This window comes from Eublepharis macularius, chromosome 14 (genome assembly GCF_028583425.1).
Source record: "Eublepharis macularius isolate TG4126 chromosome 14, MPM_Emac_v1.0, whole genome shotgun sequence".
Lineage (NCBI taxonomy): Eukaryota > Metazoa > Chordata > Lepidosauria > Squamata > Eublepharidae > Eublepharis > Eublepharis macularius.
In genome coordinates, this window is record NC_072803.1 from 9,820,986 (window position 1) to 9,837,392 (window position 16,407).

The following is a 16,407-nucleotide window of genomic DNA, read 5'->3' on the forward strand; positions in this document are numbered from 1 at the left end:
TCTCAGACTGGAGCTTCTCTGCTTAGGATTGCAGACAAGTTACAGAAAACATCTCTTCAGAAGGACCATAATCTTTGTGCCTTCATGGAGCACCCATTCAGAGCTAGCTACCTCCATCATGAGAGGGTGCTTGGCTTACAATCTCCCAACCTTTTGTGACTGGCCCCAGTAGACTGTGGAAACCATTTGGTTGGGGAGCCAGTTTGGTGTAGTGGTTAGGAGCGCAGGACTCTAATTGGGAGAACCGGGTTCGATTCCCCACTCCTCCGCTTGAAGCCAGATGGGTGACCTTGGGTCAGTCACAGAGATCTGGAGCTCTCTCAGCCCCACCCACCTTCACAGGGTGCTTGTTGTGGGGATAATAATGACATAGTTTGTAAACTGCTCTGAGTGGGCATTAAGTTGTCCTGAAGGGCAGAATATAAATCGAATGTTGTTGTTGTTATTATTATTACGTGATTGCCCCCCATGGCAGCCCATTTTGTGATGGTGCCTGCTCCCCATTTCAAAAATCCCAAAAGTATCCACAGGGTCAACAAGACTGGGAATCCTGTCCTAATTTGTAAGCTCTTTATGGTAAGAGGTGGCCTCTGACATGACAATCATTTGTCGGGATTTTTGCTTATGGGGCGAAATATTTGGAAGGGCCGCTATTGTCAGAATGTCTCCTGTCATATGTTGCAAGGCCTGGTTGGTTCTGTGTAACTCTATGTAACTTTGTAAGGATTGTTTGATTCTAGGTGGCCCTGATGCTCAAAGTTGTTCTTTACTTGGAATGTAGCTGTCTGCTGTTACCTCTTTCTCAGCCTGCAGTTTATTTTTCATCCAGGAAGCTGGGAAGCTCTCACTGAGCCAAGCTACAAGTGACTTTTTTCATGTGGAGAATACTTGATTGTTTTCGCAAGTTTTCCTGGGAACTGAAGTCCGAGTGTCCTTCCCCTCTCTGTTAGAATAGCTGCCTGCAGCAGCAGCTTTTGCAAATCGTTCCTCCAGTCACAAGCCTGCTTGACAAGAGGGCTCTCAATGATCTTTGGGGGTGGGCAGCTGCTACTTTCTCCCTGGGTGTCTTGCTCCCGGGGAGCTGCTCTTGAGAAAGCCGCTGTGTCGGTGAAGCTCCAGCCGCAGCGGCAGCGGAAGAATCTGCTGCTGCTCTAACATGCCCTTCCCATGCTCCTGAGCTCTGGGAGAAAAACTGGAATGTTCTCCACGTGAAAAACGTCACTTGTAGCTTGGCTCACATTCTCTCTGCTGTGTTTTGCTGTGTTTAGCTAACTGTTTCCTGAAGGGGGGTGAGAAATTTGGAGCTGGGCTTATAATCCAATATACATTATGTGCTAGTAGAAAAGTGCCATTCCAGGCAAAGAATGGAACACTGAATGAACTAACAGCTTATCAAATAAAATACTTTAACTCATGCAGTTCCTGGACTTATGCAGTGAAGTTTCGGAAAGTTACTTGGCAGAACCTTACAGCTATAGACGCAAGCAGACAAAAAGGGCAGAGAAGCTTGTTTCACCATGCACATTGCTTTAATGGAATTAGTAGATCTGTCAACAGAAAAGAGAAGTATATTTTTATGCAGTGTAGTTACCCTCTAGACATTATTGATACAGCAAGATGTTAAATAGTATTACAGAATTATTTTTAAAAAAATATACAGCCATCACATTTCATCGGTGAGATAAAAGGTTAGGGATGGACCTGGGTGGATTGAATACACTGAAGCTTTTTTGTATCCATTTGCAAGTTGGTAGCCCTTTTCCAGACATTATTTCAACATGCCGGGGAGTGGGGGGAGCATTGTGTAGGTTGTCACTACACCTGATCTCTGTAGATTCTCATGTTGTGAATAAAAGTTTTGTGAACACAAATAGATGTGGATAGAGGAGATCGCTGTGTGACTGGTTGGAGCTGGGACAGCATGTGTGAAGATCTGGATTCTCTCCAGGAAAATATGCTAGACAGGAATTTAGCAATCCCTCCCCCATGCTTTGAAATAACATTTTCCAGAAAGCAACATGCCTCAGTGAGTTTGTAGAGATGAAATAACAAGGTCTGTTGATGAACGAACCAGCTATGACAGCTATTGAGCAAGATTCTGGTCCAGTAACACCTTAAAGATCAACTATATTTCCAGGGTGCTGCTGGACCCAAATCTTGCCCTTCTACAACAGAACAACATGGCTACCCACCTGAAACCATGACAGCTCTTATATTTTATTGTGAAAATTCTCTAGAAAGAATTAAAAGTGTCATGTATACAAGGAGGCACAGCTGAAGCTATCAAAATAGTTATGTCATCCAACACCAGTCAAAAAAAGAAAGAAATTGCTTTTCTGATGATAAACAGCCAGATTGCCCTAGCTTGCCCCTGAGGTGGAATGCAGGGCTGTTTGATGTAGCTTCTGCCAAGGAAATGTTCTCCCAAACATTGTATTCTCTATCTAGTACAGCTCGTATAGGAGGCTACAGGGTGAAATTATATATGGCCATGGAATATGCTGCCAGTGACAGACAGGCTTCTGTTAGTTTTTCATCTGTAATCCACTTTGAATGCAATGGCAAAAATACAGCAGGTAATACATGTAGGTAAAGGTAAAGGTAGTCCCCTGTGCAAGCACCAAGTCATTACTGACCCATGGGGGGACGTCACATCACGACGTGATGTTTTCTTGGCAGACTTTTTGTTACGGGGTGGTTTGCCATTGCCTTCCCTAGTCATCTACACTTTACCCCCAGGAAACTGGGTACTCATTTTAATGACCTTGGAAGGATGGAAGGCTGAGTCAACCTTGAGCCGGCTACCTGAACCTGGCTTCTGCCGGGATCGAACTCAGGTCGTGAGCAGAGCTTGGGCTGCAGTACTGCAGCTTACCACTCTGTGCCATGGGGCTCTTCTAGGCAATACATATATTAAAAAAAAAATATGCAGGCATGTAGACAAGCTGAATGCAGACAAGACTAAAAGAATGATTTGCAAGCAAGAAAAAAAGCCTACAATGTGAACAATCCTAAATAGATTATCTCAGAAGTAAGTCATATTACGTTCTATGATGCCTACTCCCAGGAAAGTGTTCTTAGGTTCACAGCAATGTCTTGTCCTTTCCTCCAGTTTAGACATCATGACAAGTTGTAGTTTGTTAAGAAGCAGGAACTCTTTGGCCTGCAAGGCACGTGAAAGGGAAGGAGAGAATGTGCAAGCCCATAGACTTCCGAGGCTTGCTCTTAGACCAAGGAAACCATCGTTCGGTTGTCGAAGTGTGACCCATTAAGGCACGTGTAGGCTCTCCATTTGTATTTAGCCTAGAAAATGAAACAGGTACGGCCCATTTTGTTGCAACCCCCCAGACTCGAAACTAATCCGGGCCCCTTGAGGGCCACAGAGCTGCCAATGCAATTTGATAGATTCACATTTACAATGGAAGATGCACCACCAAATCCTCCTCTACACTGGCAAGCCTAAAAAAGAGCAAATCACATCTCCTGAGACTATGGGAGGTTGCAGGGCTTTTTTTCATCTGGAACGTGGTGGAACGGAGTTCCGGAACCTCTAGAAAATGGTCACATGGCTGGTGGCCCCGCCCCCTGATCTCTAGACAGAGGGGAGTTGAGATTGCCCTCCGCGCAGCTCCCCTCCGTCTGGAGATCAGGGGGCGGGGCCACCAGCCATGTGACCATTTTCTCTGAGGGCAACCCACTGAGTTCCACCACCTCTTTTCCCAGAAAAAAAGCTCTGGGAGGCTGGAAGAAATAGTAACTGGGGAGCCAGGTCACACAACCTTCTGTCATCCTGAAGGTTGCCAACAATGGCAACAACCTGATTTTTTCTTTTCGAAAGAGAACCCTCTGTAGACACATTCAGATTGTTTAACCTGGATATGATTTCCTTCATGCTCACTCACCCTATGTTAAGTGAGCAGTTTTCCTGATAGTGTGCAAAATGCTACACTGAATATTTTTTCATCATCTTTTTAGGGCTAGTAAATAGCATTGAACATACATCTCCGACGATATGTCTTGATAAGCCTTGGTGCAAATTGAGCTTTACGTGCATACTTATGATGCAACCTGGGCCGTTTCCACATGGCTTACTTGAAGCCGCGCCATGCCGCAACGTTGTGGATAGTGCCGGGGAAAACGCGAAATATCACGTTTTCTCGCACGAGAAAACGCAATATTTCGCGTTTTCCCCGGCATGATCTGCAACGTTGCGGCATGGCGCGGCTTCAGGTAAGCCATGTGGAAACGGCCCTGGTTCCACATAATTGTTGCCACGAGGACCCAAGCAAGGAAAGAGACCCCCCCCCCCGAGCTGCTGTCTTGTATTGTGCTGAATACTGTGCCTTGGATATTGGTTCAGTAAAGCACAACCAAGGGACCACTTCAGTTTTCATACCAGGAAGTGTTAATTTGGGCTCTTTTAAAAATGTTTGGGGAAAAACTGGAAATGGGAGATCGAAAGCTTTCTAGGAGAGATACAAAACACGAAAAGGCTTCAGTCATCTCTAGGATAAACTAATCTATTGAGTGGTGAATGAGCTAGGCAATATCTGCACAAAACAGCAGAAAAGAAGTTTCTCAAGGTATGAGCCCTGGTTACGTCATAGAAGCCACCACTAATTAGAATTTCCCGCTTTGTTTGGGGGATACATTTGGTGTCCTAGTCCTGCCGCCATGGGGAGAATGATTCCGTAATCCTGCAGTAGAAAGATACAGTAATTAAGCAGAACTGTACATGGAATGAATCCCCAGACATGTTTTTCACCCATGTAACTACAGAGATCTCAGAAGTTCAGTCCAGTCCGTAAGTTCTGTTTTGATAGGTTTGACTTTCACATATAAGACACAGAACTTCCAGGAATGGCAACTACAAGGCAGCCAACTAAAAGATATGTTTTTATAAACTGATTTAATACTGATTGATTTTTTATATATATACAAAATTTATACCCTGCACTGCTGCCCTCACGAGAGGCCACAAGTCAGCGAACGGGTTAAGTACATAGTAAAAACACATCTTTAAAAGCAATAAAATCAAACAAAATTAAAACCAAAGCGAAAATTACCACTATTAAGCGGTCTGTGATCATTTGTCATTGGATATTTTTGTACTGTTAATGCATATATAAGCAGAACTCTACATCTACGATGTGTCCTTCAAACATATGCTTTCTGGGTTTGGTTGGTTTTTGGAATACAAGAGCTCATTTAAAGATGCATGCTACTGTCATTTTGTTCAACAGAAACGACAGAAAACTGATTAAAATATAAAATGTTTTATTCCACCTGTCCATAAGCAAGGCAACCTACCCATGGAAAGGCTCACAAAGTAAATTCTTCACTGGGCCATTTGTTTTATGGTTATGAACTTACGAGCTTACCATCCACAGCTGGAATATCCAAGGATGCTTTCTTGTGGTGGTTCCTTCTGGATTTCACTCTGGGAGACGGAGCCTTGGGGTCTTGCCAGCTCTGCAGTTTAGCTTCATATAGAAGAAAGATACAATAAACAAATGACCATCTTTAGGGGTTAAGCTATCATCGATGCAATGAACATGCTAAAACCAAGTTTTTTTAAAAAATGAACTTTTTTATTATACAAACCTATTTACAAAAAAGTACAAAATAGATATGGCATGCCCATATAAATTAGCTAGAAAATATCAATAAAAGAAGCCATGTCCTCCAGTTTGCAAGATCTGAGCAAGGCCATTTTCACACACGCGCACGTAACCCTCTGGATGCAATGACGTCAGAAAACGTGCCATTAAACAGGATCATGCCGGGAAATCACGCTAGGAAGACGCTTCATGTTGCGAGTTTTGCATGATTTTCCAGAGGGTCAGGGCATGTGAAAACAGCTCAAGTCTGTTAATGATATGAAGTTCTGGAGATCTTTCATTAAGAAGGTCGCTGTAGGTTGAAGGTAACATGACAGCACATAACACATCAAATGTCTATACCAAATCAGCCATTGATTTATGAAATTATATCTGACCTCCCTCCCCAGCCCCCCATTGGAGAAATTATATTACTAAAATGTGACAAGATTTCAGGCTCATTACCTAGACTTTCCCCCTAACTTGGGTGAATTCTTCTAGTAAAAAACCCCCACAAAAGTTAGGATGTGCATAAATTATAATTTTGCCATGAAAACAATTGTTTTCATTTATTTAAAATTTCTATATGCTCCTTCCCCCTAAAAACAGACTCAAGGCCATTTCCACACGCGTTGAATAATGCACTTTCAATGCACTTTCACAATCCTTTTGAAGTGGATTTTTTGTTCCACACATGGAAAATCAGTTTCAAATGTTCACTAAAGAGTATTGAAAGTGGATTATCTAGCGTGTGTGGAAGCAGCCTCAAGACAGCTTACAACGGAAACGAGCCTCTGACTTTGGTGTACCCTCCTTCCCCACACTGCGACTTCTCCCCCTGCTACTTCCTCCTGAAGTGCAGCAAGCTTTTACCCAAAGAAGCAAATGTAGAGCGAGGCTGTGGCTCAGTGGTGGAGTGTTTGCTTTGTGTGCAGAAGGTCACAGGTTCAATCCTCAGCATCTCCAGTCAAAAAGGAACAGGTAGTAGGTAACATGGGAGGCCTCTACTTCAGACCATGGACAGCTGCTGCCAGTCAGAGTAGACAGCACAGACTTTAGCAGGATCAGAGTCTCTGTACACAAAACATCTTACACAGGGATGCTCAAATGTAAGGAGATGCAATGTTAGCCATGTTAGTTGGGAAGCATAGTTTAAAAATTGATACATCAATTTCACCTTTCTACACAAGGTGGAGATGGCTAGTCAGAGGGTTTGTTAATTTCATCTTCACCTCCCTGAAGGCTCCATTAATTTCACCTCTCTTTTGGGGAAGCGAAGATGAAATTAATAAACCCTCTGAGGAGCGATCTCTGCCGGCTCTCTCTTTTAAAACTACGCTTCCTGGCTAATATTGCATCTTCCTACACTTGAGCTTCCCCGTGTAAGATGTCTTGTGTACAGCTTCATATGTTTGTGTGAGTGTGTGTGTTCAACTATGGCTTCCACTAGGCTTGCAATTCCAAATTCCAAATCATTTATATGGCCCTGAGGATTGTTCCAGGTTTATGGGGGGGGGGGGGCAATGAACCAAACTGTTGGCTAGTTATGCACTCTCTGGATATGAGATGGAGATTTCCTCTTGGAGGTAGAGGTATTTTGAATGAGGGTGGTGGTTTTTAACAACCCAATTTATACATGATAGCTGCAGATTAGCTGCAGTACATGATCTCCTTTCCAAGGGGATTCTGGGTACTAGAAATCTTACTACATAATTGGTAAGTGTGTTTGAGACACCTCACCAGTTTATCCTGGTGCAGGCACATTCAGGGTGAGCCTCTGCGTTCTCAGAAGGGCCCACAGGTTGGTTCTGCCCTCCCCAGCCCCGATTGGGCCAGGACTGGTGAGAGGCATGCCCAGATGGTCTGCTCTGACTCCCAAGCCTTGCCCAAACTTTGATCTGCTGTGGGTGGGTGGGGGACCTCCCAGGACACAGGGGGGAGGGCAGTGTGATGGGCCTGCCGAGGCCAGGTCTACTAACTATGTCTTTAAAAGGTGAATAGACCTGGCTTCTGGAGCTGCAGAGGCCAGATCTACTGGTCATTTCTTAGCAAGGTGACTAGACCCATAGAGGCCAGGTCTACTTGGCATGGCTTTGCAAAGTGAGTAAACCTGGCCTTCTGACCAATGGACCAATGGAGGCCAGGTCTGCTCCAGGGCACTTTCTACCCCCTCTGGCAGCGCTCCTGGGCTCCGCAGCTGACTGATTCAGCCCGAACGGGGGCCAAATCAAGCAGCTGTGGGATACAGGAGCACTCCAGGGCCTCTTCTGCCCCCTTGGCAGCACTCCTGGCCTCCACAGCTGCTCGATTTGGCTTGAGGACATGGCAAGACAGATGAGACCACCTTCCACCCCTTCTCCACTGCAATCTGCTGGCACTGCTGCCCTTCCCCAGCCTAGATTGGGGCACTGGGGAGGGGGCAATGCCAGGACTGGCTGCCCTGCCCTCCCTCTGCCCAGATCAGGGTGTAGTGGAGGGGGCAATGTCAGGCCCGGCCACCCTGCCCTCCCTTTGACTGGATCAGGGCATGGTAGAGGCAGCAATGCCTGGCCCGCCTGCCCTGCCCTTTCTAGAGCCGGTTGTATTTTTCCCCCAACAATGTACTTTGTTACTAGTCCATGCACAAATGGAAATAAATGCCTTTACCCACCTAGGAACTTAGGGTTAACAACATTGTCATCTTGCAACAGAGGAATAAACTCTACCTCTGAAGAGTTTTCACCCTCTGTAAAGGGAAAGGAAAAGAACAATTAGACTTGTCCATTTCTTAGCATAAAGTGAGAGTCTTGAAGTAGCCGTGACTCTCTCATTAACTGGATATTATTTCCCCAAGGTGGTTTTTCAGCTGGTGAAATGAAATCTCTTTAAGAAGTTTCCAGTTGCAGATGCCAAGCATGCGATGTTTTCCATTGGGTTTCTCAAATCCCCAAGGTTGTGTCTGAAGCAAAAAGAACCTCTGAGTCTACATCACGTTAGGAACTACCTTGCTGGATCAAACTGATGATCCATCTAATCTAACACCATGTTTTCCTACAGGGGCCAGTCAGCTGGAAAGCCTTCAAGCAGACACAGAAGCCCAAATGTCTCACCAGCAACTTATATTCAGAACAAGAAGTTTCCATTTAACCCATCATGGACCAGTCCTCCATGCATTTTTCGTACTCTCTTTAAAGTTATCAGAGGTACCAAACATCACTACATGTGGTTGTGAATTATACATTGTATGAAGAACTAACTTTTGTTTGTCCTCAGTCTATTGCCCACCTCTGACTGAGGTCAGAAAAAGAGTACAGGTTGGGAAAGGAAGAAGAGCCCTGCTGGGAAAAGACCAGTATCTGTCCCTCTGGTCTATTTTCTTGTTTCACAGTGGCTAACCAGTTACCCTGGAGGGCCACCAAACAGGACATAAAAGCCAAGACCTTCTCCTGAGGTTGCTTCTTCCTGCTTTTGAATGTAGAAGATTCCTTTAGTTACTATGGCTAGCAGCCATAGAATCATAGAATCATACGGTTGGAAGGGACCTCAAGGGTCATCTAGTCCAACTCCCTGCACAATGCAGGACATTCACAACTACCCACCCCAACTGCCCCATTGACCCCTGCTCCATTCCCAGAAGATGGCAAAACACTTCCAGGATCCCTAGCCAAACTGGCCTGTGGAAAATTGCTACCTGATCCCAGGTGGCGATTGGCATTACCCTGGGCATGTAAGAAGGGCCACGAGAACTAGGCACTGATGTAACCCATTCTGCCCTCCCCATCATGATCTGCCCAGGTTCACAGAATGAGCATTGCTGTCAGATGGCCATCTAGCCTCTGCTTAAAAACCTCCAAAGAAGGAGAGCCCACCACCATTAATGGAACTATTCTCTATGACTCCGTCCAATCCCTTTTTAAAGTCATCTATGACTGTAGCCATATTAAGCTAAATGGACCAATAAGACAGCTTCATTTGTTAATTCTGCATCATGACTCAGATTTTAATCCAGTGGTTGCTATTGCTACACACACACACACACAAAATCTTTTGATATCTGTTTGTGAATCATCAGGTGCCATATCTAGTAAGCCTCTTAGAGAGCAGGTTTCAGGAAAACTTCTGATAAGGACATTGGAGAACAACTGCCAAACAGAGCAGAGGCTTCAATCCTATGCCTATCTACTAGGAGTAAGTCTTTTTTACTACCGTACCATTCATTTCTGGGCAGTGCATTACGTTAATTCTAAACCCATAAAATGTTCACATCTCTTTTCCAATGAGTAGGATCGTAAGTTGTATATTATCAGTCAAGTTCTTGTGAACTATATGATGTGGCTTCAGACTCTGGGGCAGAAATGTAAGCAGAACTCTGTATCTGAATGCATGTTCTATTTTTCTGTGTGCATGGGGAGAGTTGGAAGAACACATGTTTGCATGTAGAAGGTCTCAAGTTTAGTCCACGGCATCTCTGGTAGGAGATGTGTCTGGGACCCTGGATGGCGGATGCCATTCAGAGTAATAATGCTGGCCACATGGTACAATAAAGGCAGCTTCAAATATTCATATACTGAAATAAATTTGCATAAATTATTCTGACTAGTGAATTTGGGCTTCTTGATTATAGAGCATACTTGTTACACTAAGGAGCACGTAGGTCTCTCGTTCACCCAGGAGATCAGCGGCACAGCGGTGCCGGTTCAGGAGTAAATTCTTTACTTGGCCAGTCTCGTCTGCTAACTCTATTTCACCTGAAACACACAATGCAGGTGCTCATCAACATTAGCGACGATCACGAAGCGGCGATAGGGCAGCTGATTATGCCAGACACACACACCCCACCCAAGAAGTGAAAACGATGCATTTAGATTTCAAAAAAGGCAGTTTATATATTACTAAGTTAGTTGGTATAACTAAACTAGCATTTCCCCAGATCAGAAGCTCCAAGATCTATCTATCGGGTACATTTTTCTTACCCCTCCTCAAGGAATGCAAGGTTGTATACATCCTCATTAACCATGTGAGGCAGGTTAATCTGAAGGCATGTGACTAGACTTAGGTCACTCAGCAGGTTTCATGACAGAGACGGGTCTTGAATGCAGGCACCCCAGATTCTAGTCCAACTCTCTGTCTACTTCACCACACTGGGTTCCCACCCCCACCCCCAATTTCAATCAGGCAACACTAAGGAAATTGCAAACTCCATTTGGCCTCCTTCCCGCTACGATACTTGCCAAATGCAACTGTTACAGGGCTCTAGTTATCTCTCATTCATGGTCTCACCTGGAAAGGCATATGAGTCACCAAAAGACAACTGGAGTCATTATTAGAATGATAACAGGGTTTGGCAGTTAAGCCCTCTAGGGCTGAGCATCTATTTCACAAGAAGAACTTCCTTTTGTCTTCATAATCTGAAACTGAACTCTCTCCGCCTCCCTCCCATACCCAGATCCTGAAGAATCATGTACTTTAAACAACATAAAGGGCCTAAATAACTGCAAAGGGTTTTTTTTTTCCTTCCTTCATTTACCATAGAGCCCCGTGGCGCAGAGTGGTAAGCTGCAGTACTGCAGTCCAAGCTCTGCTCATGACCTGAGTTCGATCCTGGCGGAAGTTGGGTTCAGGTAGCTGGCTCAAGGTTGACTCAGCCTTCCATCCTTCTGAGGTTGGTAAAATTAGTACCCAGTTTCCTGGGGGTAAAGTGTAGATGATTGGGGAAGGCAATGGCACACCACCGTGTAAAAAGTCTGCCAAGAAAATGTCATAATGCAACATCCCCCCATGGGTCAGTAATGACTCGGTGCTTGCACCTTTACCTTTACCATACCTTCTTCCTCGCAGCCACAGTAGCTCTTGATGAAATCCAGGAGAAGCTGGACTTTACAGTGAATGTTAAAAATGTCGGCCTTGTTTTCTATGAAGGAAACATATTTTATCATTTTATTACTGGGGAGCATGTTACATCTTTTGCTAGCTTATCTGGCCCTACTGCCTATTTGCTATGAGCCCTAGTTTAAAGGACTGGTTATGATTTGCTAAAAGCCCCAGATGGCCTGGCATGTATATCTGAGGGCCAAAATACACAATACAATATCCGTGTGTCAGGACGCGGGTTCTCCGCTTGACTCATGGTTAAACATTCCAGCTGGGGTGCAATCTTTAAAAGCTCTATGTTTCCCCATATGGATGCAGAAAGTATGTGGTGGAAGCAGAAGCTGGGATGGACATGTGGTGCCAGATAAGAGGGCAAACAGATCCCCCCCCCCACAGTACCATTTCCAGTGGCAAAAGTTCCACAGGAAGGAAGCTGAAACTCTCCCTCCCCTACAACCTGTTTACAGCCAAAGATGAGTCTGTGCCAGAATGTATAACTAAGAGCCAAGCTACAAGTGATGCCTGACACAGGTTGGACACTTGTCAGCTTCCCTCAAGTTTTGATGGGAAATGTAGGCATCCTGGTCATGCAGCTTGGCTCTCTGACTGTTGTCCAATGGACTTTTCGACTGTCACTTGTCCAACATTCTGCCAAGCTGCCTACATTTCCCATCAAAACTTGAGGGAAGCTGACAAGTGTCCAACCTGTGTCAGGCGTCACTTGTAGCTCAGCTCTGTGAGTCAGGTCAGGAACCTGTGTCCTCCTGATACATGGATTCCTTAGCATGTATTTTGGCCCTGAGTTTCTTTCTAAGTGACTTTCTCCGTATTTTAAGGAGAGGCTGGCTAAAGACATTTGCATGCCCGAGGAGGCCCATCCAACTGAAATGCCCCCAAATAGCCCGACATGTGACACAACCTATAACAGAGTTCTCCTGCATAATATATGAACCCTATGCAAGGGTACAACAATTCTCTCTTGCACAATCTGTTCATTGCAGTGAGATTTGTGAAAGACAGCAGTCTGATGCATTGAGCCCTGGGTGTGGTCACATAACAACAACAACATCTGTGCATATATATCACTTTGCTAGATAGATTAGTGCCTGCATTAGAGTGGTGAGCAAAGTCAATGTTATTATTATCTCCACAATACAGTTGGGGCTGAGAGGAGTGGCTGACTCAAGACCACCTGCTGAGATCATGGCAGTAGTGGGATTCGAACTAGCAGAATGTTGATTCACAGCCCAACCATTTAAACACTATGCTACAGCTATTTCATAATAACTGTGTTCACATACCGCTCTTCTAGACAGATTAGTGCCCAAATAGAGCAGTTAAAGCCAGTGTTATTATGATCCCCACAATACAGTTGGGGAGTGGGCTGAGAGGAGCGGCTTAGCCAAGGCCACCTGCTGAGCTCATGGCAGTAGTGGGGGTGAAACTAGCAGTGTTATTTTGTAGTAGCCCAACCACTTAATCACTATGCTACAGCAGCACTATCTATCTGTCTTTCTCTCTGTCTTCCACTCTGCAACCCTTAACAATGTCCAAAATTTGCTATCAAAGTCATCTGTCTAACTTGGTCGCAAGGCAGGGCATCTCTATCCATGGCCTCTTTTGCATGGGCCATTTTTGCCGCTTTTGACCCCATACCTCTTCAGGTTTTCTTCTAAGTCCCTGATGCTTAACTCCCCCTTCAGATTTCAATGTGGCATTTCAAGGGTTCTCTTCCGAGTTTTCTGCCTGAGCTTGCATTGAAATCTGAAAGGGGAGTTAAGTGTCCAGAATTTGGGAAAAAAACCCCAAAGAGGTACGGGGCCAAAAGTGGCAAAAATTACGTGTGCAAAAAAGGCCCATCTGAAGGAGGTAACTAGTGAAAAAAATCCCTGCATTCCCCTTACTGTTCAAGAGCCTTCATGGCGTCTCACACCAAGTATTATTCTCATTTCACAGACAGAAACCAGAAGCTGAGCAGTAGCAAATTGTCCAAGACAACATGGATTAAGCAGGGTTTTGACACTGCCCTTTGTTTCTTGATTTTGCAATCCTAAACTAAATCCGGTAGGCATGAATTGCTCACTTAATATTCTTCTGTGCTGCATCTGTTGACCATATTTCCATACCTTACACAGTACAGCAGTGTTAGCTCTGCAAAGAGTGTGGCCCGAAGCCCACACTCTCACGTCTCCCCATTGTTGCCAATGCCACTGCCCTCCCTGCCAGATTGGCCCAGGGACTAAAGAAGAGAACACTCCTTCTTTTCATGTTGCCCAGGCATCTTGCAAGAGTTCAGGAAGCCTATTTGGCATGTTTAGCTTGTGTTTAAATAAGGAATGAGCAGGGAAGGAGGGCTAGATGTTCTGACTCCTAACTGGGGTGGGAGGGGATAGTGGTAAGGGGAAAGACAGTGGTGGAGTCTGCCACACCCCAAAACCTACAACCCAAGGCTATGGCCCTCACCTGTAGAGCCAGTCCTGTAGTGGGGCCAGTGAAGAAGAGACTAAGAGCCAAGCTACAAGTGACGCCTGACACAGGTTGGACACTAGTCGGCTTCCCTCAAGTTTTGATGGGAAATGTAGGCATCCTGGTCTTGCAGCTGTAATGGAGAGCCAAGCTGTAAAACCAGGACACCCACATTTCCCATCAAAACTTGAGGTAAACTGACAAGTGTCCAACCTGTGTAAGGCATCACTTGTAGCTTGGCTCTAAGAGTCAAAACAGACGAGACACCTGACACGTGGAGGACACTTGTCAGTTTCCCACAAGTTTCCACAGGAAATGTAGTGAGAAAGAACCTCTGCTAGGAAGGAGAGAATTCCCTGTCTCCCCGGCAAAGGTTCTTTCTCTAGGTGTCTCATCTAGTCTGCTCAGTTTTCTTTAGCTGCTGCCAGCGTGCTCCCCTGGCCCCCCTAAATGCACTTGGGAGCCGAGTGCACTGTCAGCAGCGAGAGGGAGAGGGAGCTGCTGGCGAGTTTGGCTCCTTGTGCCTCTCACTGCCACCAGCGCACTTTGCTCCCGAGTGCAAGGGAGCAAGGAGAACGTGCTTCTTCTCACCGCTGCCAGCGCACTTTGCTCCCGAGTGCAAGGGAGCAAGGAGAACGCGCTTCTTCTCACCGCTGCCAGTGCGCTCCCCTTGCTCCCCTAAATGCACTCAGGAGCCGAGCGCACTGGTAGCGGCGAGAAGGAGATGAGCAGAATGGATGAGATGCCTAGAGAAAGAACCTCTGCCAGGGAGAGGGGGGAATTCTCCCTCTTCTCCCCGACAGAGATTCTTTCTCACTACATTTCCCGTGGAAACTGATGAGTGTCCTCCAAGCATCATCAAAAAGAGTCCAGTAGCACCTTTAAGACTAACCAATTTTATTGTAGCATAAGCTTTCGAGAATCAAGTTCTCTTCGTCAGATGCATGTTACAGAAACTGGTCTCCTCCTCTCTCCAAGCATCCGGCATCTTGTCTGTTTTGACTCTAACTAGTTCATATTTTATTATTGACAAAGCCAATAGAAGACCCATGTGAGAAAACGACTTACCTCCGTGAAGCACAGTTATAAACATGTCTTCTGATAATCTGCAGGGGGGGAAAAGAGATCAGAAAATGTGCCGTTAAAACTTAATATAAAATTCTTCTATTATATACTAATGAGGGAAAGAACCAGAAAATACCCAGGAAGTTGGTATGGGGAGACTGTTGTAATTCACATTAACTTCCCCTGAATTCTCCCCTCTTCCCTCTGTTACATAGCAATTTAAAAATATTATTCAAGGCGGGTTCTAATTATTTAAATTTTATAAAGCGAAAATACAACATCACCAAGCCAACCGAGTCATCATTGATCATGCACTTTGAAGAGGATGGCAAAATGTCCGGGATCAGTATGAGAATACAAGTAAAGCAAAAATCACTGTATTTCAGAGGTGCTCAGGAAAGCAAGAAATGTTTTGATACAAACACCTTGTCCCCTAAATTCTGTGCAGGCCTTAAAAACAGCATGCGGAAGGACAGAGCTCTCTTACTGGAAACCGAATTGAGTACGTAAGCCGTGGTGGTTGCTGAGGGCTGCTGTGCTTTGTTTCCCTCTCCAAGGGTGATCCATTGTATTGACAAAGGACCATGCAAACATTCTTAGCGTCAGGCAACTGCAGGCCCCAAAAAGCCTCGGACTTTGGTGGTGCCAGTTGTATAAATATTACCTCATTATTCATGAGGGAAATAAAGAACAGAAGCCTTTGCACAATGCTAAATGGGCTCTCAGCCAGAGATTTTTTCCTTCTTGTAACTTCACCTGAAAAAAAACTGTTTTAGCGGAAGTGTTTGCTGATCTACATAGATACGCAGTGGCAGTATTAAGGGGAAAAAAACCCAGTTCTGTTTCAGTAATCATTCTTCCTACGCATCACCTGTGGACCAAATCTTTTAATCCTTAAAGAATCATTGTCAGTTGTAGAAGTTTGGAGAGATAAGCTCTCAGTATTTGCCTGGTAGAAACGTGAAATATGCCCTGATTCCTTGAATACACAATTATTTACATGACATTTTTCAAACTCGCTACCTTCCAAATCTTTGATGGGTTGTGAAATAAAGCAATTGTGGATTGATTACATTTTTGAGTAGATATTGTTTTAAACTGGCCTATGTTTGTAACATCACTCACTCCACTCAGGCGCTGGGGTGCCGGAGGGGGCATTGGGGGCGGAGGCACGTGCCATGGAGCTGGCGTGGCTGGGCTGCAGCTGCTGCAGCCGGCCAGCCCTGTGCTGCCGCCACTGCCGCCACACGCCCCGGCCGGGCACAGCAGCTGCAGGCCGCAGCCAGGGCGACGTGTGTAGCATGGGCAACCTCCGCACACCGCTCCAGCCACCCTCCAGCCAATGGGCCCAGCATTTGCTGCATGATGACATCATCATGTGGTGACGTCATGACGCAGTCTGGGACGCACGCATGCGCTGCGCGCA

The 16,407-nt window shown here is 45.4% G+C and overlaps 1 protein-coding gene across 1 annotated transcript; it reads right to left on the reverse strand.

Moving 5' to 3' along the window:
- Nucleotides 1-4,311: 4,311 nt before the first annotated feature.
- Nucleotides 4,312-15,353, reverse strand: LOC129342738 (uncharacterized protein CXorf65 homolog). The gene is made up of 7 exons (XM_054998649.1): nt 15,266-15,353; nt 14,985-15,022; nt 11,404-11,490; nt 10,211-10,327; nt 8,251-8,325; nt 5,382-5,483; nt 4,312-4,697 (listed from the first exon to the last, which is right to left on the reverse strand). The coding sequence occupies exons 2-7, from the start codon at nt 15,007-15,009 to the stop codon at nt 4,621-4,623; spliced, it is 483 nt and encodes a 160-aa protein (XP_054854624.1). The 5' UTR covers nt 15,010-15,022; nt 15,266-15,353; the 3' UTR covers nt 4,312-4,620.
- Nucleotides 15,354-16,407: the final 1,054 nt, after the last annotated feature.